Source organism: Harmonia axyridis, chromosome 4 (genome assembly GCF_914767665.1).
Source record: "Harmonia axyridis chromosome 4, icHarAxyr1.1, whole genome shotgun sequence".
Taxonomy (NCBI): Eukaryota; Metazoa; Arthropoda; class Insecta; order Coleoptera; family Coccinellidae; genus Harmonia; species Harmonia axyridis.
This window is the reverse complement of record NC_059504.1, coordinates 44,162,280-44,186,201: the sequence shown is the minus strand read 5'-3', so window position 1 is coordinate 44,186,201 and position 23,922 is coordinate 44,162,280. Positions and strand designations below refer to the sequence as shown.

At 38.1% G+C, this 23,922-nt stretch overlaps 1 protein-coding gene across 10 annotated transcripts in view; it reads left to right on the top strand.

The window, feature by feature from the left end:
* The window catches only part of LOC123678563 (pleckstrin homology domain-containing family G member 5), a 363,969-nt gene that overhangs the window by 293,776 nt on the left and 46,271 nt on the right, over positions 1-23,922 (top strand). For all 10 annotated transcript variants that reach the window (XM_045615665.1, XM_045615663.1, XM_045615664.1 and 7 more), the window contains one exon: positions 12,873-13,021. In XM_045615665.1, the coding sequence (XP_045471621.1) occupies positions 12,873-13,021 (149 nt within the window). The remainder of the gene's footprint in view (positions 1-12,872; positions 13,022-23,922) is intronic.

The window sequence follows — 23,922 nt, the reverse complement described above, 5'->3', positions numbered from 1 at the left end:
GATTTTTTTTTCACAGCAGGTGTCCAAAGTCGAAGTTCTCGTTTTGCTAGCGATTGAAATCAAGATTTATCCATTAATTTACGGAAATCCACATAACTTTTTGACAGAATCATACTCATGTCATCTTAAATAACTATTTAAGATTCCATTACAACAAAAAAAATGAGCTTCGAGAGCTTTCCAGCAGAATTCTGACCCTGACAATGTTAAAAAAGGTGAAAATTCACTAAAAAACGTAATTTGGTAATAACTCGAAAACCATGCAACTGGGGTCATGTTAGGCTGGTTAGGTCCCTCTTTAACTGACCTACCTCCGGTGTCACTGTGAGGTGCCACTTATGGGACACCCTGTATAACGTGAATATTGAGTACAAAATCAATATTAAATCAAAGACTCAATCATTTCTAATAGTTTACCTTTGGATGTAGAGTGAGACACTGAGGCAGTTTCTTTTATGGGTATTATGTTTCACGCTCATCAGATGACGTTTGACGTAACCTCGTATAAGTTATACTCCAACGTAAAACAGAGTACGGCCCCAAACTGTAAGCTGTAAGCAACCCTCGTGTCCAAGATTGAGGTCGCTGGTTTTGCCTAACCAATTAATCTACCAATGGTCCTGTCTTGGATATGAGGGATGTTTTCATTGTTTCTGAGAAATGCTCTGTCCCTAGAAATATTAAAATTCATGTGATAGCAATGCTCAGTATCTCCCTGTGTTTAGTCTTTGCTCTTTCTACTACAATGTGAAAGGAATGTTATCAGAACAGTACTAACTGATAATAACTTGAAGTAGAATTCTGAGATTCTTCAAATTTTCAGTTTTTAATAAAAGGATATTTTCTAAAACATTATCGAATATTATCGAATAATGAAAAGCAACGTCTCCAAATGTGAACCCTGTGGGACTCCAGATGTATTGAATATCAGTTCAAAAATGATTTTTTCTTTAAGACAAGTAACCTTTAATAAATGAGATCAGTAAACGTTATAGATCAATTACGACAATTTCACAAAATTCTTTGCAAAAAACAGAATAACTAACATTATTGACTGCTTCAGTGAAATATCAAACTGGGATATGTATGAGATTCCAGATGATCTCGAAGGCACTCAAAAACTTAGCAGTTCACTTTTGATTCAATGGAACAAAAATAAAGATGAATCAGTATTCGCCGGTAGTTTTTCTTGGGGTAGAAGCCCTGAAGATGAGGCAATATATTCTCACTACTTCATTCCATCTAGATTTAAAATTCGAAAAATTCCCGAATCACGTCGAGACGAAAGCGTTAAAGTTCTTCCATCTTATTAATATGCCCGCAAGTTTGAGTAGAGAAGCAGTATAAAAAAAGTCTTTCGTTTTATTATCTGCCGCAGGCGAGCTATTATTCGCTGAAAGCTTCCTGCCTCTTTTAATAAAATGTCCTAGAGCACCTGTGACTTCGGGAATCGTCCAATTGGAAAACTTACGGATCTAGAGCTCCACTGAAATCGGAGAAAAGCGGTTGGTCCAATTCTAATCTCCCAGTTTCCGCAACGTGTATCGGTGGAGGGTCAAAGATGAGATTTATCTGTGGGTATTTATTCATTTATATGTAAAAAAATAACGATGAAAAGTTCAAAGAGCAATTTTTCATTGCTCTTTCATCTTTTTTTACTGTCCATAATTTGTCGATCTGAATAAAATCATGGGACTTGAATGGATTGTTATTTTTTGGAATCACTCGAATACTTATAGCTTAAAGGCAATAAAGCAACATGTCTACCTTCAAATTAAATTGATCTTTCTCCGGAAAATCTCAAGCTCATTGAAATATTCGCCTGGACTCCTTTTTGGATCTCCCTATATATAAATGAGGTGTACGTAGGTAAATACCTTCTAAACAACTTTGACCAAGTTAAACAAATGCTCATCTTGGTTGAATGGATCCGATCCATGATGAAACAGGTAGAACTTCAGAAAGGTTATGGGATTTAAAAAATCGATCTCTAGTTGCAGAATACTGACAGATATTTGTTGACGTTATATTCTAGGTAACAGGTAATTTGTAGACAAATCATCAAATGATTCAATCTGAAGTGCAAACTTTGGATCCTTGAATCTGGTGGAAGATTCGTCGTAGTCGATGGATTCTCTGACTAATCAGTAGGGGTGTTTTATCTCTTTCCCGAAAATTTTGAGAGCGATTTCATTAAGTTTGGTGGTAGGTCCGCCTCACGATGGATTCGAGTATTGCGAACAAACCAGGCGGCCTGTGGAATGTCTTTTCAATTTTTTGAACTCCGTTGCATCATGGACCTTCGTTACTTTATGGAACCTCGTTGCGTCATGGACCTTCGTTACTTTATGGAACTTCGTTGCGTTATTGAACTTCGTTGCGTTATCGAACTTCGTTACGTTATCGAACTTCGTTTCGTTATTGAACCTCGTTGCGTTATCGAACTTCGTTGCTTTATTGAACTCCATTACTTTATTGAACTTCGTTGTGAAAGCCCAACAAGTTGAAGCATAAGTTACAGTGGGATGGACTATGGTTTTATATACATAAGTTTGTTGCTGCGACGAGAGAGCAACAAAGATACTTTGGCAAGCACCAATTCACTTACCCTTCTGGTCGGCATAGTCTAGGTGCTGGTTGAATGTGAGTTCATTATCCAAGATGGCACCCAAGTATTTCAGTTGGGGGAATGTCACCTCCGTACATTTAGACTTTACCCTTATGAATGAGTTTTCGATCCTCCACAAGCATTTTTATGTTGGCTGCCAATCGTACAGTATGAGATAATAATTGGTATCCAAATGTTGTTTTGTTTTTCGAAAAAAATCGCGATAAGGTTTTGCTCATCCAAACGAAATTATTCGAAAAATTGTGGTCTTCGATGAGTCAGTTTTACAATGAGGAAAATAATCTCGGAACCTACATATAATGACAAAGAAACTGCAACACACAGAAGGAGCTGTTTTTTTAGTGAAACATAGATAGTATAGCAAGAAGAAAAATGATTGAATTTGGAGAAAAAAATCGTTAAGGTTTTTTCATGTAAACAATTTTAGTAATTTAAATATTGTAGTTGTTCTTTGCAAGTTTTTCAAATTTTAAAACTTTAGCGAGTCTTTCTCGAGCTAATATTTAGGTGCGCCCTCTCCCGGGGGCATTGTGTTTCGTCCCGAGATCGCTGGTGGACTCTTCAGTTAGGCTATCCAGCGATCTCTGCCTAAGACACACCTTCCCACACCATTGGGTGAGAAGTGAATCGGTTGCTTCGCGTCGACCCCTTTAAATACGCCGGGGCCGAAGTTGTGTGGCGCATTACCACCATGGCGCCATCTCTGAGCAAACCGAGTCACTACACACCCCCTCACCAGTAACGAAGACCCTCCTGAGGAGGAGGTACGTAGGTGGTCCCAGGGGGGAGAGAGCGCTTGCGTGCTGTGATGACGAAAAAACGAGGCTCGGCGTGCCATCGGCTCTAGTGTCCGATGGACACCCCAGTAGCCGTAACGTTGAGCGGGGCAGCGAGTCGCCTCTGCGCTCCAACGCCGCAGCTTTCCGTCATCACGTCGGGGTCACCAATTTAGCGAGTCTTTCTCGAGCTAATATTTAGGTGCGCCCTCTCCCGGGGGCATTGTGTTTCGTCCCGAGATCGCTGGTGGACTCTTCAGTTAGGCTATCCAGCGATCTCTGCCTAAGACACACCTTCCCACACCATTGGGTGAGAAGTGAATCGGTTGCTTCGCGTCGACCCCTTTAAATACGCCGGGGCCGCAGTTGTGTGGCGCATTACCACCATGGCGCCATCTCTGAGCAAACCGAGTCACTACAAAACAATCATCTGTTCGAGGAGATCCAAAGTCGATGGTTAGTTGTTGATAAAATGCCTACAGCATGTGTATGCGAAATTTATTGCCAGCTAAGTGAATTTAAAAGAGGTCGAATTATTGGTCTACGGATGGCGGGGTTGTCATTTCGAGAAAGCGCTAACCGTACGAACGGATGTTTCAAGCGTGGGTTGATAATGCCCAAAATCGAAGAAGAGTAGGCATTGAACGTCGAAGGAGCACAAATGAAGTTCAAGATCGAAGTCTAAGACTTTAGAGACCGATTTGTGACAACTCGATCTTTGGCTGCTTAGGAGGACAAGGCCATCCTGTTGCACTCCGAATGGTTTACCGCCGGATAGGGTCTTTTAGACTGAAGCATTATCTACCCGTTCTTGTGTTACCTCGGACGGTTGAGCATCGCCGGCAACGTTTACAGTGGTGGAGAGAACATCAACATTGGAATGTGGAATGGCATCATGTCGTCTTTTCTGATGAATCTCGATTGTCCTTGGGTGCACATGATAGCCGAAGAAGGGTTAGACGACGTCGAGGAGAAAGACCTAAAGCTCAGTTTGATGTTGAGCGTCATGTACACCGGACAATAGATGGTATGGGGTGCTATGGCACATGCCAGTAGGTTACCTTTAGTCTTCATTCGAGGTTACATAACAGCGCTGCGTTACCTTCAAGAAATAATGAAGTCATATGTTCTCCCTTACCTTAACCGGCTCGAGAATCCAATATTTCAGCAAGATAATGCTCGACCTCAGGTTACCAGAGTTAGTTTAAACTTTTTCGAAGTGACCCTTTCGTGAATCTTTCGCCATGGCCGCACAGATCCCCCGATCTTTCGCCCATAGAGCATGTTTGGGATATCATTGGTAGAAGGCTTGGAAATTCACCCCATCCCCTACGGACTTTGGCGACTCTGAGACATGAAAAACAGGTAGCTTGGTATAGTATCCCTCAAGAAGAAATAGATCATCTCATTGCATCAATACCGAGACGTGTTGGGGAATGTATAGATAATCGCGGTGGACAAACACAGTATTAACAAATTTATCAAATAAAATTGTAAACCTTCCTTTTTTTCTCTAACTTTCAATCATTTACTTTTATATGCTATACTATTTATGTTTCACCAAAAAAAAATAAAATTTAAACAGCTCCTTCTGGGTGTTGCAGTTTCTTTGTCAGTTAGTAATATTTTTCTATATCCACGCACGTTAGTAAAAATCCTCGAAAATCGCCCTCGCTTGTAACGAATCTCACCCTACCCCAAACAAACACCCCCAACATCGAATATGGTAGGCTAATCCCCCCCTAATACAGTTTTAATGAAAACCTTCGGCTAATATCGAATCAGCCGATGACTTCATATTTCCGGACAGCGCTACATAAAACGAATCCCCTTCGTTATTATGTCGCCGTAAAGAAACCCCTTAATGCGCCGCCAGATGCAATAGCGGCTCAACTTCGTTGACGCCGAAATGTGTTGCGTTGACCTTAATGGCTCCATCAAACCTTAACGAAGGTTCGGACGGCGAACTTAATCAATAGCCGCCGTTCTTATTTGCGAAGACTCGTTGGACATACGCATAATTTTAGATGGAAGGGGTTTGAAAAAAGGCGGTCTTTTGAAAATGCGGCTTGGTTTTGGGTCGTGTGACCGTTACTTGATCCAAAACGTAAACTAATGTCAACGATATCAACCTCTGGCATAATTCGCGATGTATTCGTGTTTTTCTAGAAGATTAGCTGCAGATTTGAGAACATTTCTCAAGCTCACATTCAATATTCAGAGATGAACCGGCAGAATGTGTTCGTCCTACCAAAAATCATAATTTAACCCATCGCTCCATAACTCCCTGGTCTGGCGCAAAAATAGCACCGCCAGTGCCATACCACTTTTGTACCAAGCTTCAGTGTCAACATTTCTAAACTTAGAGTTAAGTCTGGGTCAAGATATTGAAGGCTAAGTGATGCTGAATTTGTTACAAGCAAAGCAATGACTTGATGAGTGTTATTCAAGTCTGAATAACAGAATGACAATCTCTCTGCTCCTTTGACAACAACGTTCAAATGGAGGCATGCTGCCTTCAAATTTAACTCTAAAGAATGAGTGCTTACTGAGGTTGAAACCTATTTCCAAAACAAAGACGAATCTTTCTACAGGGAACGTTAGAGGAGCCTTGGAGAATGTGTCGCACACGGAAGTAACAAATGTTGACGAATTTTTAAGGAAAGATATGATCTTAGTGGTTGGGTATTATTTATTTGAGTTGTATTACATAGACGTACAACTTTGCTTCCTTCGTTTTCTTCCGGAATTCAAGGCCTTATCGTGAAGAACTGCTCACACATTAATGATTCAAAGTATTGTCCATCGCTGGCCACTACTTTCTTCCATATCTCCAAATTTTGTATCTTTGAAAACTTTCTCTCTTCCACCGCCATGCTGGTCTTCAACGTCAAAATCATCGTTCTTGAAGCGTTGAAACCACTCTCGGCACGTTCTTCCACTAATAGCGGCCTCTCCATAGGTATTTGGGAGCATTCGATGAGCCTCAGCCGCAGATTTCTTCATATTGAAGCAGAAAATTAAAATCTCCCGCAAATGACGAGCATTTGTCTCTTAAGCTGACATGTTCAATCGAAAATAACTTTATAATGCAGACACAAATCGACTAATATTTCGATGACGTTATGTTACCAAATACCTGACCTCTGCGATCTGTTTATTTCGATTTCCACATATCGCTACAGTCATCTATTGCAAAACGGCGGAGGCAAAGTTGTACACCCAATATAATCAGCTGTGAAATTAAAATCTATCAGACTGACGCCATATATATTTTACAACTTGAAAACGATTGTTCAAGTCCCATAACCTATGTAACTTAAGAGCATAAAATACATAGAAATGCCCTTCCACTATAATAGTACAGATTTCTGGGAAAGGGGAGATGAGAAGAGGTTACAGTTTGTTGTGATGGGTACTTTTCTGAAAGCAATTAAAGCATCAGCGTCTATACATTTCATTACTTCTAACTCTGTTAAACTACCATAGCTTATACTAACATCTACTGTCGGATAAAACTCTCAAGTAAATGTAGTTCCTTGATGTCGTGTAGAGGGCTTGGCGCACTGGAGGTTCACGCTTCACTTAAAAAAAACGGCATCTGTGACTATAGTCTGTTCAAATATAAGATGAAGCATTTTAAACAATTTCGCGCATAAATAGGAAAGTCTTCGAATAGGAAGAGGTACTCTCCGGCCAAAGAAGAACTATTGATAATATACATAGCCGGACATTTTGTACTCCATATTAATCTAAAAATGAAATATACTTAACATCTAAACATAAAATATGTCAGCAAGTAAACCATATATATTCTCTCTTACTCTTCTGCGAAATGGATATACAAACCAGCAATTTACAATTGATTTCCAAATTCAGTTGCTAGTACGATCCTGGCAGTTTGTTAGAGATGAAGAAGGGATAGGATTGACCTTTTGACCACTGACAAAATCCTCCAAATTCGGATGGTACACCAGAAGATAGAGGAACACACAGCTCGAGTGCTTGATACTCAGCGTACTAAAACGATAAAATGAGAAGTGCCGAGATACGGTTGCACCCTAGGTCAAATTTATAAGACTTGATTTCAATGGTCCTAACCTTGTAATTTGAAATTTGACATATTAACTCGTGAAGGTGACAACACCCAATCCATTCATCAAAAATTATTGTTGAGTAGTTACTATAATATCCGAAAGAAAAATTAACCACCATTTTTGTATGCCACAATGTATGATTCAATTGAAAAAAACCGTTAAGCGCCTAGATGTCGAAGCGAATTACAAATTATTGAAAAAAAATGTATAGATCACAATATAGATCCGTTAACATTTAATTTAATAATCAAATATTACTATAGTACTTAATTAATTTCAAACCATGTCTAGAGTGTTGAACAGAAAAAAAACTTATAATGGAACTATCCGACTAACTTGAAATTACCTCGTACAATCTGAAAATCTCCTTCCTCATCTGCATAAATTCCTATGAAGAAAATTCCAAATCAAGATACCATTGAAGCGTGAACTTCAGATCTGTTACCAAATTTACCTTTATAAATGGCATGCAAATGAGGAACATCCTCATTTGTGTATCTTCTTCATCGCAATCAGCGATAGTAGACCCTTTGACACATGAAATGAACGTACCTTACCTGTTAGATAGCTAGAGAGCACTAAGCGCTGAATGTTGAAACACTCACGTTCGAAACAAACACGGAGAATATGAGCAATATCATCGAGCTAGTAGAAGATGGAGTCCGCTCTTCTATGATAGCATTAGTTTCGTATTCTGTGTTGGTTACGCATACGCCAAAGGATGTTTACATATCGAGAATCATTAGCAATGAGAATCCAGAGAAAATCGTTGGCTATGAGATGCCGATACAAGATTTCTCAATTTGGTCGAAAACCGTTTTGTTGTATGGTCCTTCAGTTGGAAATATATTCATTGAATTCCGAAGGAAATTAAACCTGATGCTCCAGTTGGCACCCCTGTCTGATTATTTTGATAGGAGTGACACTCAACAGTTGGAACTCGCCTTTCTACACACATCGTCAAAAGTCTTGGCACCTCTAGGTTTCTCAAGAAATGAACAATCTATGTCCTGGAAATTAGATGAATATTTTCTTCTATTTCAACTGTAATATGTTTGATAGAAAGTCTTTGTTTGTTACTCTTTGCTTCATGCAGGATGAGACAAAATAGGAAAAATGACAGAAAACCCAAATTTATCGATTATTCCTTTTTGACTAATTATAGTTATTCCACAACTGAATCCAAATTCGATTGTCCATATAACCACCTCTTTTTTCAGTCAACTGCCCAATAAGCCACGAATCAAGCAATCAATCAAATTTTCAGGCATATCGTCCATTCTTCCTGAAGGGCTAAACTCAATTCCTGAAAAGTTGAAGATGGGTTTTGGTAATTGGATATTTCTCTCCCTAATTAATCCCTCACTTGCTCAATTGGATTCATATTTGGCGAGTTTGCTGGCGTGTACATATATACAGCCTCAGCATATTGTTGATCCGCCTTGAAAGGGCACAACTTCCCGGGCGAAATTGAGTCGCTCTATTCTGCCTGGACCTCTCCAAACTCTTTCTCGTCGACTATCACTTTGTGGACCAAATCGTGACTAACTCGATAAAAATACCTTGCGCCATTGTGGTAAAAGCCAGTCTTGGTGGTGTTCTGCCCATTGCCGACAGTTAGCTCTATGTACAGGTGATAGCCGAGGTACACTAAAAGGTCTTTTCGTCCTTAGATTTGAGGAATGCAACCGTCTTTTATGGTACACATTGAGACTGCCCGTCTGTAGGTCCTCAAAAAATGACTTTGAAGGGCTCTTACAAATACCGTTCGCTTCCTTCAAGTAAATTTGGTGATATATTGGTCTTCCCTTGGATATGTTACTCTGTATCGACCAGGCACCGGTCTCTGGGCAACGATGCCGGCTTCCAGGGAAAGGGCCACTATGCGCCGTCCGTGGAATATTCAAACGTTGCACAATCTGGTGATTCGACAAAGACTCTTATTGTTATTATTTGAACTGGGGTCGTTTTGATTCGGTAAGCCTTCTGGGAACTGTGACCATGCAGATTTTTGTTCTCTATCCTACTCATTCATAGAAACCCATTGAGGTCGTCAATGACGTTAATAAAACTGACAACCTCCTTAGGGGCCTTGGCCGTTACCTCTCTGGTATTTAGGACCGGCTTATCCATGTGAATGGTTCTTAGGTCATCCAGCTCCGGACACTTGCATACCATGTGTTCGGCTGTTTCTACTTCTGATCCACAGAGCCTGCAAATCTCGTCTGCTGACTTTCCCATTCGGTACAAATGATGTTTGTACCGACAGTGCCCCGTCAGCGGTCCCACCATCACCGAAGCTCGGCTCGTGACAGCTTCAAGAGCTTTTTGGCGTAGGTAGGTGAAATCGTCACGAATTTCTTTGCCTGAACAAGTCTAGGAGTGTTAGTCCAGTGGATTAATCTGTTGTTCAACTCCCATAGGTAGACCGCAGCTTTATATTGGTCTTTTCCTAGCCCACAGAAAGGCTCAGGTCCAGCAGGTGTTAACCTTGATGCACTTTTTGCAAGTTCATCAGCTTTTTCATTTTCTTCAACCCCGCAGTGCCCTGGTACCTATAGTACAGTCACAAAGCCTCTTGATGTAAGGCTACTATTCTTGCTCGGTCAAACTGAGAAATTGGATGTCCCGGCATTTTCCACGGAATATTCTCAATAATACAACTCTCGTTTTTCGAATACACCTGTATTCTCCCAAACAAGAAATATTTTTTGCTGGTTTATTGTTTTCATTTAAGTGATAAGATTCCACACACAAAAAATTATCATGTTAGATTCAACAAGTTGAGAGTTGATATAAGGGGCCGATACTTTTGACGATGTGTGTATATACTCGTTTTTTCCGGTTGAAAATCTATAGTGCCAGTTTCCAACTTCGAATTGGTCATAAAGGATCTGACGCTCGACAGTTGGCAACACTTCCCCTAAAAGTAAAACGTGCCTCTCAGAGGCGTAATATAGACATAAAGATCCTTAACTTACTCTCAATATAATCGAGTTATACCTCCTGCAAGTTTCATCTGAGCATTTGTCAAAAGTTTAACATGATAGGCAGAAGTGAAGTTCCAATGCTCCAATTGGCACTTCTGTCGGAATGGGTAAAAAGGGATTGACGTTCAACAGTTAACAACGTTTAGGATAAGAGTGGACACTTCAATTATAGACATTTTTCTAGTTGAGAATTTGTAGTGTCAATTTAAAACTTCGAAACGGTTATGATGGAAACGACGTTCCATAATTGGTAACACTTCAACTGAAAGTAGAATGTTCCTCGCATCGCAAAAATATTCCTTCAATTTTGATAGTTACAGATCGTAAATTTTATTTTCGTAAATATAATGAGTGTTTTTTGAGAGCTTGAAAACTAAGTAATAATACGAGAAATATTGTTGGAATACATTTTTTATTATTATTATTATTATCTGATACATAACTTCATGGCATTTATTTTTTTAATATAATTTCCGTGCCTACGAGCTATACAGGGTTAGAATTATTTAGATGGCACTACAGGGATATCGAAAACCGAAAAGTTGCGTTATTTAGAGATTAGTGTGTTGGTGTCAACAGATCCAAATTATCTCCAATAGTTCTCGAGAGTTCTGTTTTGCATTGTTCCAGAGACGCGATAGGCTTCTTTTTTTTTCTTATGGACGCCATATTAGTTTTCCTCATGAGATATTTTTGCATATTTATTGCTAGATATCAACGAAGATCTAGTCAAATATCGGAGGCTAGGTTTTTTGAGTGGAATATTCGAATGAGTATTATCTGAATAATCATTGAATATTTACTTAATATTCATTGAATAAACAATTATAGTATCATAAGAGCATAGAAAATATTCGATTTTACAGCGAGTCACGAGAACGCAACTCGAGTGGTGTTTCGCGAAATACGTCGAGTGAAGAGGTTCTTATTCATTAATAGAACTATAATCGTAGCGCTGCCTTTTGAATAATTACATTTCACTGAGTTGAATTTGGATTGAATATTCATTGAATAATCACTAATATTCATTAAATAATCAATGAATACTCCTTGAATATTCAACGAATAGTTGAATTTTCATGACTACTCATGAATAATCAAGCATGAATATTTGTTTGAATGAATTATTCAAATAATTGTTCACCTAACTTAATAATTTAGGTAAATATCTGTAGGCTTGGTTAATCGATCGCCTAGAGGTATGATTCGATTACCTGGTCTTTCGTCTTCTTCTCCGTGACTTTGTTCGGGTTTGTAATAATTAAACTCTTTCGAATTATTTACATCTATTTACAAAGCCACAATTATACAGTACAAACTCAGTATTGAGAAGATCCTAATAACGTCCTAATTACAAGTTTCTCACTACGGTACTGAATTTCGTCTTTAACTCTAGTTTTAATTACTCGAAACGTCTTCGATTATCACGTCTTTGTCGTACTTAAGTTTTTGGTCGTCTCGTCTTTGATTTGTTCGCGACTCTTCTTAATCTAGTCCGCGAACCGTCTTTTTGTCTTACGTCTTAAGTTTCAACCGACAGAACTTACTCTTACTTCGATTTAGATCGAACTTTACTCGTCTTCGTCTTAACTTGAACTTTTTTCGTCTTCGGCTTAGTTTGAACTCTGGCGATTGGAACTACCCTGTCTCGAATATCGACCTCCCTTCTTTCGGCTTGACAACACCCTTAGGGAAAGTACCATCCCCTAGTCCAATAAGAGCTTTGCCGTACCGCCCACAAAGATCTTCGCGGATTCCTGGAAATCGATTATTCTCGAAGGACTAGAACCTGATACACAGATGTGACACATCTGGTACGACCGTATTGTCTTCGAACTTTCACAACCCCTCAGTAAATCTCTTCAAGATTTACAACTCCATGACATATCTTCGACACCTCGAAAAATAACACATCCTTTTTACATTATATGTACAATAATAATTCGTTCCCTGTAAATTCATTGAAACTGTCATGCCCTCAACACTAATAGGTATCCAAGCATCCGGTTGACCATCTCAATTATTTACAGGGAACAATAACTGAATCCTACATATCTTCTGTTTTTGATTATCAAATGTTTAAAGTACTGAGTATATATTCAAGTTTATGAATGAATAAAAGAATCACATATAAATTGAAATTGATACATCATGCCTCCTAGTGCATTCCACAGCAATTTCGATACCACAACAAAAAAATACATTAAAGTTAATGAAACCCTAAGTGAAAACTGCTGAAAATCTGTATTATCTGATTCGAATTCCCAGTTGCTCCCACATATATCGTCCTAGACGCGCTTAAAATCGACCAATAAGCTCCATAGTAATTTTAAACCCATCGAATGAATGCAGGAATTCAATTTGCCCACTTGATTTGCAGCGATTCTCTGGCGAAAATATGCGAGCTCCAGAATATCGACCTATCGACCTGCGATGCCCGCCTCCAGGATAAGGATAACAACTCGGAGACGTTTTTATCGTTCTCCCAGGACACCGCAGCGTTGGTCGGACGACACATCCGAATTACCGGTAAGTAATCATTCGATCCTCTTACGTCACACTATCTTCCGCTGTTGTGATTACAAAACTTGCAATCTCCTTTTTTATGTTCATTCAGATGATGAATAGATATAAAATCTGCTGGTAACTGATCGAGATTACTCAATGGATTGGTTTATTGAAAAGAGCGATCAATTACACGAGTTGATTACATATTTATCAAAAAATTGACAACTTTGTGTCCATTCCCTTCACAATATAATATATTTTTATGATATATTTGGTTCATTGTTGTCTTGGAAATTCCAATTCTAAAAACGACAAAATTAATAACCAACAAAAAAAAACTCAAAATAACTAAAACTGTACATGGTGGGCAAATTTCGATGTTTTAGCACTACAACAACTTTTAAACCAGATGAGATAGACAAAATCTGATACTTCATTCTCGGTCTCTTCTTCTGAGAAACTAACAAGGGTAATATTCATTTTTGGCCACCTTCTTTTGTTTTCGAGTTATAAGCGAAAATTGGAAAAATAGCGATATCGAAAATTTGAATTTATATCTCCGCTAATAGTCTGAAATTAAAACATTATACAGGCACTTTTTTACGTAGAATCCAGTGGCGTGCTCTTATTTTCAAAAGGCTTTTTAATTACGAAGCTATGACCCAATATTATGTTTTTTCAAATGGGAACACTAGATTTTTGTGTCATTTTCTGAAAGCTTGATTTTTCCTGATTTTGAATATATATAACATCGTATGATTCGAATCAATATAAATAATAGAAAATGGCCAAAAACCTCTTTTCACTTAAGATTCTCAATATTTCTATAGTTTCAACTGTTGATGAACACAGAAAAATTGAGCTTTCTATAACAAGAGCAGTGTCCTTCCGTCAATCTGATTATTTCTGTGCTTTTCACTTATTTCTACAAAATTCTAATCTAGATATAAAATTAGATTTCCGAAAATTTAAGTTCAATTTGCTCATTTCCATATTGGTATATGTCACGCATTCCCAGCTCGGCTTGTTTGTATATTTCAGTCCATGTATCAGCAGAAAATATCAGGACTGTATCGTCAGCATATGATATCACACGACAATCCTTTGATATGCTTCCAATTTCGTTCAAGTAAGCTAGGAAAAGCACGGGGCCCAACACTGTTCCCTGAGGCACCCCTGTGTTAATAGTAGCATAATCACTAAAAGTGTTGTTTATTTTTACTTTTTGCTTTCGACCAGTCAAATAATTTCTCAGAAGAGTAGTGGACCTCCTCTTATCCCCAGTCTTTCCAACCTACCCAAAAGAATCTCATATTCAGTATTTGGTGAGACCAGCTCGGCGTAGTGTATTATGAGTTGTTAAAACCAACTGAAACAATCACAGGCGATCGTTATCGAACGCAATTAATGCTTTTGAGTCCAGTATTGGGAGAGAAACGGCGGCAATACAAAGAGAGATGAAAAAGTGATTTAACAGCATGACAATGCTCCCTCCACCCCATGTTGCGAAAGTGGTCAAGACATACTTGGAAACGTTAAAATGGGAAGTCTTACCCAATCCGCCGTATTCTCCAGGCGTTCTCTCTCGGACTATCATTTGTTTCGATCAATGGCACACGGCCTGGCTGACCAGCACTTCCGGTCTTATGAAAAAATGAAAAATTGTATCGATTCGTAGATCGCTTCAAAAGATGACCAGTTTTCAACACGGGATTCGTACGCTGCCTGAAAGATGGGGGAAAATAGTGATCAGCGATGGAAAATACTTTGAATCATAAATGTTCAACCAGTTTTTTACAATAAAGCCTCGAATTTCGGAAAAAAAACGGTGGAAGCAATTCTGTGCGCCCATGTAATAAACGATCTACACACTGTCCGTAAAGTATGGAACAAATTCATTTTCAGCTAAACAGACCATTTCAAGAAATAATCCTGAAACACGTCGATTTTCGATTTTAATTAACCGTATTTCAAAATGATAATCTAATATACAGGGAGAATTACTTTCGAGTAATGATGTCACCGTCATTTTTTTTTAATGTAACACCTCCATTTTGTCTCAATTTTTCGATTACCCCAGCTGAGCTGATTCTAAAAATGTATCACATGTTAATTTCAATTGGTACAGGGTGGACAAAAATAATAAATTAAATCTAAACAATAATTAAAACATTCACGAATACCAAAAATATTGTAGTACTAAACTGTCATTGAACTAATGACATTTCACAAAAAACTAGACGACTATTTTTCTTTAAATTGATAAGAAATAATTTCTTTCATATTCTGTCTGTTAGACCACAAGTACCAAACATGTTTGGAAACAGCCCATTTTTAATAATCTGAAAATGTAACAAACTACATTCAAACCAATTGCCGCTAGAAAATAAGTATTTTTGATATTATTGTTAATTTAACTAAAGAAGAATGTTAGGCGTTACTTTATGAGCACACACAAAACTATTGTATTTTTGTCCACCCTGTACCAATTGGAATCAACATGTGATACATTTTTGGAATCAGCTCAGCTAGAGTAATCGGAAAATTGAGACAAAGTGGGGGTGTTCCATTTAAAAGAAATAATGGTGACGTCATTACTCGAAAGTAATTCACCCTGTATATTAGATTATTATTTTAAAATACGGTAAATTAAAATAAAAAATCGTCGTGTTTCAGGATTATTTCTTAAAATGATCTGTTTAGCTAAAAATGAATTTGTTCCATACTTTACGAACACGGTGTATATTGTTGAATGGCTAACCTCCAGCTAAAAATATGATGCTAGGGATGACAATTCTGTTCAACATATGTCATTAACATAATGGCATAATATCTGGTCCACGATTTGGATAACATAGTATAAAATCGCACGGTCGTAGGAAATCCATTTCTTTGTTGCAAAATGGCGAAGGCGCCGGGTTGTAGTACCTGTTGGAGTTCGGTTCCCGATTCACTCCTCGCCAGATTTTACTATCAATTTAATACATCCGAAAGATGAATTATAATCGGGGAAGTGTTCGGGACGTGCAATAATTTCAATCCCAGCATCATTACGGGCAGATCTATCCCCTGTTCCCCTCATCTGTACCGCAGCATATTATAATCAAACCAAGGACGAAGCGAGTTCTTCGCCTTTGAACGAAAGATAATGAGAACGCCTCTTCGATCTATCAAGCTGCGTTTTCCCCCCAGAAAACCGAGGGTTCTCGGGGAAATAGAGGGACGTGTTAATTGTTTACTAATTCTATTCGCCCGGAGATCCTCCCTGTTACGAAGCTCTCGTACCGGAATCGATTCCAAATTATTCCGGATAAATTGAATCTTTCCTGATGGAGAGCCCGCTTATCAATTACGTGTACCGCGACTACTCGATTACTCAATAATTTAACGAGAATTTTGAAAAAAAAGATAGTTTCTTTTTCTGGCAATAAATCCGAGGACAATCCTAACCACAAAATGCTTACACACCTGAAAGATTAGAGAAACCTACAAAATCTCAACTCAGTTTGTAGTTCATTTCATCTTGAACTCTTTGGCCGATTGAAGCAATTATTTTTTTATTGTATTTCGATACCTCGAAAACATAAGTGTTCAGATGACGTTCAGTTACTTTATTTTTTGTTATATTAGATGTAGGTAGTTAAAAGGAATCCATTATTTTTTCAATAGATTGCTTTAGTTATCTCTCTCGCGTTGTATATCTGATCGGGTTCCACTGCCATTAAAAAGATTAGATTTCGTACTATAGGGTGTTTTTTTTCGAAGTATATAACTTTAAGTTGGCATTACTGTTCAAGATGGCGACCGATTTAACAGCTGTCAAGTGATTCTCAGTTTGGTTTGGCAATTCATCATGAATAGACTCACGCCTGAACAACGCTTGCAAATAGTGCAATTTTATTTCGAAAATAATTTCTGTGCGGAATACGTATCGCGCACTACGTCCATTTTATTTTGTTTAGCGATGAAGCGCACTTCTGGTTGAATGGCTACGTCAACAAACAAAACTGCCGCATTTGGAGTGAAGCTAATCCTCAAGTGTATGTCGAAACACCGTTACATCCAGAAAAACTGACTGTTTGGTGCGCTTTATGGGCTGGTGGAATCATTGGTCAGTACTTCTTCAAAAACGATGATGGCCAGAACGTTACAGTCAATGGTGATCGGTATAGAGCCATGATTACTAACTTTTTCATTCCTGAATTGAACAACCATGATGTCCAGGAGCTGTGGTTCCAACAAGACGGCGCAACGTGTCACACAGCTCGTGCCACAATCGATTTATTGAAAGACACGTTTAGTGACCGCCTAATTTCACGTTTCGGACCTGTGAATTGGCCTCCAAGATCTTGTGATTTAACACCGATAGACTACTTTCTGTGGGGCTATGTAAAGTCATTGGTCTATGCGGATAAGCCACAAACCCTTGACCATTTGGAAGACAACATTCGCCGTGTTATTGCCGATATACGGCCACAAATGTTGGAAAAAGTCATCGAAAATTGGACGTCCAGATTGGACTACATCCGAGCCAGCCGTGGCGGTCATATGCCAGAAATCATATTCAAAATGTAATGCCACAAGATTATCTTGCGGATAAATAAAATTCATGTCAATCGAATAATCCATCGTTGTTTTATTGCAATTTAAATGAAGTTCAATAGCTTTAAAAAAAAACACCCTTTATATTAATTTCATGTATTTCAAGTAAGAAATGGAATTCTACCTACTCTTTCGGGAAAATTATTCTACAAACAGACTAACCTGAACTATCAACAGTGTGAAAATATCTAATTTAACATTTCACGTTCTCGTGAGTTCGAGAATCAACAAAATTCCCGATCACAAAATATCTCACGAAAAGTAAATTGTTTTTTGAAAAAATAAATTCCCCTCAAAGAAAGATTAATCGACGGAATCCATTTCGGTCATTCGATTATCAGTTACCCTCAAGAAGAAACATCTCGACGTTTCCCTGGTTACCCCAATACCCGATGCATTTCCGGTGCCCCGCGTTTCAGCCAACTCCGCCAGAGGAAAGTCAATTTTTCAACTTCCCTAGGTGAACAAGCCGCAAACGGTTCGGCATCGGCAAACACGGTGACTTTGCAATATCGACAGGACTATCCTTCAAGGCCGTCGTCTTTCGCTTGGAAGACAAATATCCGTTTTCCGGAATCAATATTCGGTCCCTTTTGATTCGGCTATCTATTTGCCGAGTTGTTTTGCGTAATGCATCACCGGTTCGAATTCCTTTCAATCACTGAAAATTACAGGATAGATCGGAAAGCGATAACGCAATAATTCAACATGATTTAAAAGTATTCTGAATCTATTCGCTGAATACGTCAAGAGTTAGCCAACCGATTTTATCCTTAGTTTTGAACGTAAAGGGTGTTTTTTTAGAGCTATAGAACTTTAAATTGCAATAAAACAACGATGGATTATTCGATTGACATGAATTTTATTTATCCGCAAGATAATCTTGTGGCATTACATTTTAAATATGATTTCTGGCATACGACCGCCACGGCTGGCTCGGATGTAGTCCAATCTGGACGTCCAATTTTCGATGACTTTTTCCAACATTTGTGGCCGTATATCGGCAATAACACAGCGAATGTTGTCTTCCAAATGGTCGAGGGTTTGTGGCTTATCCGCATTGACCAATTACTTTACGAAGCCCCACAGAAAGTAGTCTAGCGGTGTTAAATCACAAGATCTTGGAGGCCAATTCACAGGTCCAAAACGTGAAATTAGGCGGTCACCAAACGTGTCTTTCAATAAATCGATTGTGGCACGAGCTGTGTGACATGTTGCGCCGTCTTGTTGGAACCACAGCTCCTGGACATCTTGGTTGTTCAATTCAGGAATGAAAAAGTTAGTAATCAAAGCTCTATACCGATCACCATTGACTGTAACGTTCATCATCGTTTTTGAAGAAGTACGGACCAATGATTCCACCAGCCCATAAAGCGCACCAAACAGTCAGTTTTTCTGGATGTAACGGTGTTTTGACATACACTTGAGGATTAGCTTCACTCCAAATGTGGCAGTTTTGTTTGTTGACGTACCAGAAGTGCGCTTCATCCCATGATTAAATGACAACCTACTGACCACAAAAATGTAAATAAGAAATAATAAAGTGTTGCTATTATAATCATTTTAAATTTTATCATTTCAATTTGAAAACTCTTCAGTGTTCGCTTTGCGTCGGTGAATACTCAACTAGATCCATGATAATTAAATTAATGAACTAAAGTTGAATATATAATTTTCTGAAAACTATCTAATAGTGACACGCAATATGTTATTTATTATCTATCCGCCAATCCCTGGTATTGTTTTCATAAAAAGTAACGAACAGAATATTTTGAATAAGTCTTTGAACAATCACCACAAACAAGGATTCTGAATACGCCAACATTTCAAGAGACAGAAATTATAAAGTCATTGACAGAATATACTGCTCCACAAAAGTTAAGGAAGTTCGAAGTCTTTCTGGCCATTCCAAAAGTTGCCTATTTTTATCAACCCACTGTTCATTTATGAGAAATAAAATTTTACTTTTTTATATCTGAATGGTTTTTATCAATCGTTTAATATCTTTCTTAGTTTCAGGCAAGTTCTTGTCTTGATGTTGTTTGATTCAAAATCTGAAAACTTGTTTTGAAGAAATTCCTACGCGTAAACTTAGTGCGGATGAATTCAATAGGGCTATTGGTAAAAAAAATGGAAACTTTTGAAACAGTCTCAAAATCTCTGTTATTTTTGTGGAGCAGTATATATCTGAATAAACCATAGAGTAATAAACATAGATAGAGGGAGTATAAGCAATTTTTACATGTTCCCAACAAAGTTAGATTACGTTGTCGGATTGTGATATATTTTCAAATCCACAATTTTACTATATCATTATGAATTTATATTATATTGAATGAAACGTCTTTATTTGTGTGATTCTCAATTAAATATGCAAATTTGAATATTCGGAATCCGATATTTTTCCTAATTGTCGAATTTATAGTATGCAGAATTTTTATTATTTTCTGTATCTACCTACAGAAATCCAAGGTTTGGCAACTATTGCTCTTCTAGTGTCGTCCGTTGTTTCACGTTCTTTGGCGCGCTTGAAGTTTGTATTCTGAATTTCTGATATATTTAGGTATACATCCCAATATATTTTGAGTTGATATGAAACGTTGATCCACTATGGGATATAAGAAGTGCGTTCTTTGTGGAGAAACTCGTGAATTGACTGAAATATCTTATCACTGATATGTTTTCTCTTCCGCGCGCTTCATGTCAAATTTGATAGTACATGTTGGGGACAAAATTTGCTTACTGAAAATGACATATGCTCCCTCTATCTATGTTTATTACTCTGAGGAATAAACTCTTCCCAAAAACCGTGGTGATTTTTATAATGAACTCTTCAGGGATCCAAGTAAACTGAAATTCATAAAAAATTCAGACCACAGAAAAAGCTTTCCGCACTCACTGAAACAATCCCGATAAGATGGTGAAACATGTTGGAAAACTTCAACCCCTTATCTTGTAATCTACGTGGTGCATGTGTTTGAACTCTCACTCATCCATCATCCTGTCGTTCAGAAATAGACTTACCACTCTTTGCCTCTGCTCTGCTCAACCCAATTTTCATGTTTACAAGTAAGTGCAGGAGTCGATGCACGATACATCGTGTGCTACCCCACAACCGTATACTGGGTCTGAGCGGAACCCTCTGGAGTGTAAAATTGATACACGTGAATAACATCCGAGTCAATTGTCCGTGTTTGCAAGGAACATGTTTTGTGCGATCCTTGCTCCAGGCTTAATTCTGAATGAACCCTGCATCATACAAGGCCGTTTTCGTGTCCTTGGGCTGATTTCTGACAGATGTTTGTTATGATCTCACTATGCTTTTTTGACGATTGTTTCATGGATTATTGCAGAACTGCAAACCTTATGTTATGATCATGTTTTGATTATCAAAGGGACAGAGCTATTTTGGTGACGAGGTTTTTGAGCTGATTCTATATCAATTTGATGCCCTGAATTGAAATAACGTATTCATTTTTACCTAGTAGCTCAAATTTTTAAGATATACAATTTTAGACGAATATAAGTTACATTATTCAAATCCGTAAGTGTAGTAAACAAAAGTTGATACGAAATTTTTATTTTGGTTATACAAAATACACTGCGCAAAAGAATTAACGCACATTATGGAAATCTCAAATTTATTCTACAACTGAAGGTGTTCTCTATGATAATTATTTTTATCAGAATTATGCATGCATATGTTATCCACTTTCAACGTTTTTCTTCAATACAGATGTTTTTTCCCAGCAGGAATAAATAAAGATGAGATTATCAGATTTTGAATGTATTGGCTCCATTCTAAAATCAGTTGTTCTCGATCAATTCTAGTCATCAATAGTTTTTCTTTCGTTTGATTTTCCACACTCTATCGCTATGCAACGCGAAACACGCAATTTGACCCAAGAGGAATGTGCCCAAGCGGTAGTTTTGCGAGAAGAAGGGTGGACATACACAAGAATTGCAGAAAGGTTTGGAGTTTCCCATACAAGTGTGTCCAAAATGTTGCAGCGATTCAGGGAGACAGGTATGAATGTCCGAAGACCAGGACAGGGTAGACCACGGGTAACAACTGCCATTCAAGAACGTTACTTGAGAGTTTCTTCGTTGAGACAACGGTTTGCAACAGCTCGCCTCCTTCAAAATCAGCTTGAGCAAACTCATGGGGTGCAAATTAGCACTCAGACAATAAGAAATCGCCTCAGGGAATATGATTTAAGGCCTCGTGTCGCGGCAAGAGGCCCTGCTCTTACCCCAGCCCATCGAAGGGCGCGTTTGGATTTTGCGAGAGAGCATATCTATTGGGAAGAGGCTGATTACATATGTTATATATTCGAAATCAGGGAAAAAAAGAGCTAGTCAAATACAGAAGAATATACAGGATGTTCCATTTGAAAGAATGAAGTTGCAATCAATAAGTTGCCCACGCTGTATATATTTCATTTTGTGAAATCATTTTGAAAAACACTAGTCGATTTCATGAAACTTCCGTAGCAAACATTTTTTTGTACCTCTTTCAATAACAAAGTTAAAGGGGGGTTAAATTATGGTGAAAAATCTAGTACAGTTCGGACTCTCAGTGAGGGGTGCCAAAAAATAATTCAAAAACAACTGCGATGTTACAATCATTTCTGAAGACCCTGTATCCTAACCCATTGACATTTCATAACCCAACCTACATTGAAAACTTTCATGGTTCAAATACTTCGAGCCTGGATTATTCCACGTATATCCTACTGGGAATAATTCAACCACCAAAAATTTGGGTGTATAACGAGGATTCCATTCCGAGTCCCTCTTTCCAGGTATAACCTTGAAGTCCACATTTCTTACGGAATAATTTCCGCATGTCAGAACAGCAAACATTTATATCTTGGTGAATTACATTTTCGAAGCGCGCCTGGAATAAGCCAACATGCATGAGATGAGGATTTAATGTTGCAGAAGATACAGATACTGTGCCACTCTTCGTATTCATGCCACCGTGTTACCGTGCTGGTGCTCTAGTTGGGACTTTCATTTTCTACAAACTACCGAATTTCCTGTATGTATCTAGCAGCCGTTGCTCCCCCTCTGCTGTTGCCCTAATGGCTCATTTGCTCTAAATATTGTTGATGTTTGATTGTAGGGGATTATAAGATCGATATTTGGATGGACTCGGAATGTTAGTTATTAGCCACCTTGCTATGAATTGGTTTGTGCATTTGGGTGAACTTGGGAATTAAATTTAGATTCTTCGAGGAATAAAAATGAGATCACTTATACAGGGTGTTACATGAATTATTGGTAATAGTCTAGTGGTGAATGCATATCATACATGTCTTCCAGAAAAGTAGCTTGTTGTGTATCCTAAGACAGTTACTTTCGGAAGTGATTCATAAAAGTTTGGAAAGTTTGGAAGTTTTGGAATCAGCTGTCTGTTTGTTTAGATTTTGTGGCTTTACTGCATACAACTCTTCTAAATGTTTCATGTTATTTCAATATTTTCAGGGCAGTACTTACTCTGATTATTGAGTTTCATCTTTCAGATGGATATTTTGTAGTGAAATTAAAGGGTAACATAGTACTCGGTACGATCTTCAAAATAAGTTATCGTAACATCCCTTATTCATATTCAAAATAAAGGGGTTGTGCTCACTCCCGTTAGGGGATTGAAGTTACAAGGATGAAAAAAGCGGAAAAGTTGTTACCCCTCGAATCAGAAATTTACGGGTCCGAGTGATTTTCCACATTTTCATTTTAAAATCGGAGAATCGAGCTGTTGAGTTTTAGTTGGACCACCCTATATGTCTTAACCCGAATACCCATACCAAATGTCATCCAATTGATAGACAAGTGACAATTGTACGAAAGAGGTGTATGTATACTGCGATATTATTGAATAGTCAGAATTTCATTCATGCAATAGCAATATTCTCTTCGTTATGCACATTCTCTGTCTTGTTGGTGGTTTTGAAGAAAGAAGAGTAAAATTATTGAAGAATCTATCAATAACAGCACGAATTGCTGGCCAGCACTAGGCCAATTATGTTGACCGTAAAATGGTCTACTAACAACGCTAACAGATTCATTTTTTCAAAATAAATTTTCACAATTTGTAAGCGTTGTTATGGCTTCAAAGGAGTCATGATAAATTGCCAAACATTACTGAAATGTCAACACAGTTTGACATTCTTAAGAGGTAGAAAAGCTGGATTGTGCACTGATTCGAATTTGTTTCAGACTTTTTTTGATAGTCCACATAGTGTTTTGCTTAATCAGAGTTCTGTAAGGTGGCGCTCTTCAGTATTGTTCGAATCTGTCTGGTGCCTTTTGAAAAT